General features: G+C 41.5%; 1 protein-coding gene across 1 annotated transcript; it reads right to left on the bottom strand.

Annotated features, from left to right (window-relative positions):
• Positions 1-11: 11 nt before the first annotated feature.
• LOC107580164 (DNA damage-regulated autophagy modulator protein 2) lies at positions 12-2,640 on the bottom strand. The gene is made up of 4 exons (XM_016265903.1): positions 2,227-2,640; positions 2,085-2,152; positions 1,700-1,842; positions 12-216 (listed from the first exon to the last, which is right to left on the bottom strand). The coding sequence occupies exons 1-4, from the start codon at positions 2,355-2,357 to the stop codon at positions 28-30; spliced, it is 531 nt and encodes a 176-aa protein (XP_016121389.1). The 5' UTR covers positions 2,358-2,640; the 3' UTR covers positions 12-27.
• Positions 2,641-2,677: the final 37 nt, after the last annotated feature.

Genomic DNA, 2,677 nt, shown 5'->3' with positions numbered 1-2,677 from the left:
AAGACCGTTTTTGGGTGAACTATCATTTTAAAGGATACTGCTGATGATGCTGCCGAAGGTCCAGACGCAGACGCTCAGCCGCGTCCAGAACATGGTTTTGCTGTGGATGTGTGGCTGCATGCGGTGCGACAGCAGCGTCTGGACCAGGATGTACAGAGCGCCCACGCCGAACGTCAGCATGGCGCCCACCAGATGCATCGCGAACAGAGTGGTTTTCTGGGAAAGACACGGCACACACTTAATGTTCGGAGTGAAGATTCGGTGCAATAAACTTTTAAATTGGAATGAATGGCTGTAAATCGGTCTGTTTAGACCGACCGACAAAAATATTCGCATGCGACAATGCAACTTTTTTGCACACTGGTGAAGCGAAAAATCAAATGCAAATGACTTTTTATGCAAATCCAGTGCAAAAAACATTTTATTCACATGCCAACAATGCAAATATTGTTTGTGCCTTGGTCTGAACAGACAAATCGAATGAAAAAATTAGACTAAACTTTCATGCCAACATTTAATGCGAAAATTCTGTGCGATAAACAGTTAAACGAAGAATTATAATGGTGAAGAATATTCGCATGCCACCAATGCGACGTTTTTTTGCACACTGGTCTGAACGGATAAATTGAATGTGAAAATTGGACCAAATCTTAATGCGAAAAGTCACTGAAATAAACATTTTCATTTGAACGAATTTGTAAAGACTGCATTGTCGCATTGATGGGGTATGAATGTTTGTCAGTGTTTTTTTGTTTCGCATTGGTCCAAACAGAGAAATTGAATGTGAAAATCAGACTAAATCGTGTGAATATTTGGTGCATAAACATTTTAATTTGAACGGACTGCTGTCGAGTCTGTTCAGACCAACACGAATATTCACATGCCAACAATGCAACTGTTTTTACGCATTGGTATGAATAGACAAATCGAATGAGAAAATTGGACTGAAACTTTTTGATTTGATTGAACACCTGAAAATCTGTCTGTTTAGACCAACGCAAATATTTGCATGCCATCAATGCAACCTTTTTCACATTGGTCCGAACCGACAAATCACATGCAAAAATCGGACAGAATTTTCATGCAAATTTTTTGTGCATTGGTCCAAACAGACAAATCACATGCAAAAATCGTTCCACAATACCACAACTTCATGCAAAACTTTATGCACAAACATGCAAACATTTGTGGGACTCTTAATTGCAATAATCATTTTAATTCGAATGAACAGGTGCTGCGTTTGTTCAGACCAATGCGAACATTCCCATGCTGACAATGCAACAGATTTTTTAAGCTCTCTTAATTTTTTTTCATCACGCTGCAAAGAAAATGGGCTGAACCAATAAGATATGTGCTTTTTGGTCATGTGCTCTTTTATTTGGTGTTGTTTGATAAAGAACATAGCAAATAAAACATCATAATAAAAACATTGAAAACATGTTTTTGCAGTTTTTTTACCCGAACATAATGTGAACATCAGAGCAAATTTTCATGCCGAACATTCGTTTTGGGAACAGGCAAACATTTGGTGCAAGAATTCGGTACAAATTTTTTTTTATTTGAACTAACGTCTGTTAATGCGTCAACAAAAACATTTGCATGCATCAATTTGACAGATTGCAAATCGACAAATCGGACCTAATTTTCATTCCGAACACACGTTTCAGTGTGAACAGGTTTTTACGCTCAGTGTACGTACCTGGAAGTTTGCGACGACGCACATGCCGAACGAACTTCCGCAGCCCAGAACGAACCCCATCAGATTGAGGCAGTTCAGACGAGTGTCGTTCACGTCCCCGAGCGCACGAAGCTGCTTATAGCGCACGTACATAGTAGCGACACCTGCAGAAGACACGCAGCATTACATCACTGAAACGGGGTTAAAGGCCACACCCAACCACTTCATAACATTGTGTCTCGATGCAACACACCCCTTTCCCGTACTGTTCGCATGTTAGCATTAGCATACAGTCAAACCAAATGTTATTTTTTTTAATGGTTTAGTTTCGTAATCATATTTTCGTGTCAGTGTAAAGCTAGGGGTCATAATTAAGGTCAGTGTGAGGTCAGAAGTCATTCAGTACCTAAAAATGCAGACACATTCAGCATGAGTCCAAACACGCATCTCTCCGGCGCGACCGTCCCCGTGTCACTGTAAGAGCAAAACGAAGGTCACTCAGAGGTCAGAGGTCACGCCGTCACATGATGACACCGGTCTGTGCTCACCTGATGTAGGGCAGCAGCGGGTCCACGTGTCTCAGGATGACGGCCGTGATGTAAGCGAAGATGAAGGTGGCGGCGGTCCAGATGACCAGCGCCACGGGCAAGACGCACAAACCCTCCTGAAACCACCACATGCCTAAAACACGCCTAAAACATGCCAGATATTACCAGTCAGCCGCGCTTCCTCTTCTCAGAGCATCATGGGTGAGTTTCTGCTTTTCACTTCTGCTGTGAAAGCGTAACCTTCACAAAATGTTAATAAAACCATTAGCACACTGAAACTAGAGAAAAGAGTCAAATAAATAAGCACCAGGGTTTTCAGCTTGATAAAACCATTAGATATGGACGTTCTCAGAACATTCTGGTATGTTCTCTCAATGTTATGAGCACATTCTTCTAGTAACATTATCTGGGGCCTGTTCCATAAAACAAGTTTACACAAATAAGCCAGGCT

This window comes from Sinocyclocheilus grahami, unplaced genomic scaffold (genome assembly GCF_001515645.1).
Source record: "Sinocyclocheilus grahami isolate Dianchi unplaced genomic scaffold, SAMN03320097.WGS_v1.1 scaffold26086.1, whole genome shotgun sequence".
NCBI lineage: Eukaryota > Metazoa > Chordata > Actinopteri > Cypriniformes > Cyprinidae > Sinocyclocheilus > Sinocyclocheilus grahami.
This window is presented reverse-complemented; position numbering and strand designations above follow the sequence as displayed.

What these genes read in the sequence shown, in the direction of transcription:
- LOC107580164 (XM_016265903.1), bottom strand. Translation starts at nt 2,357, where the DNA reads ATGTGGTGGTTTCAGGAGGGTTTGTGCGTCTTGCCCGTGGCGCTGGTC. An exon ending in GAATGTGTCTGCATTTTTAG is followed by an intron (nt 1,843 to 2,084) that starts GTACTGAATGAC and finishes TGTCTTCTGCAG; the next exon opens with GTGTCGCTACTATGTACGTG. An exon ending in GCGTCGTCGCAAACTTCCAG is followed by an intron (nt 217 to 1,699) that starts GTACGTACACTG and finishes TGTCTTTCCCAG; the next exon opens with AAAACCACTCTGTTCGCGAT.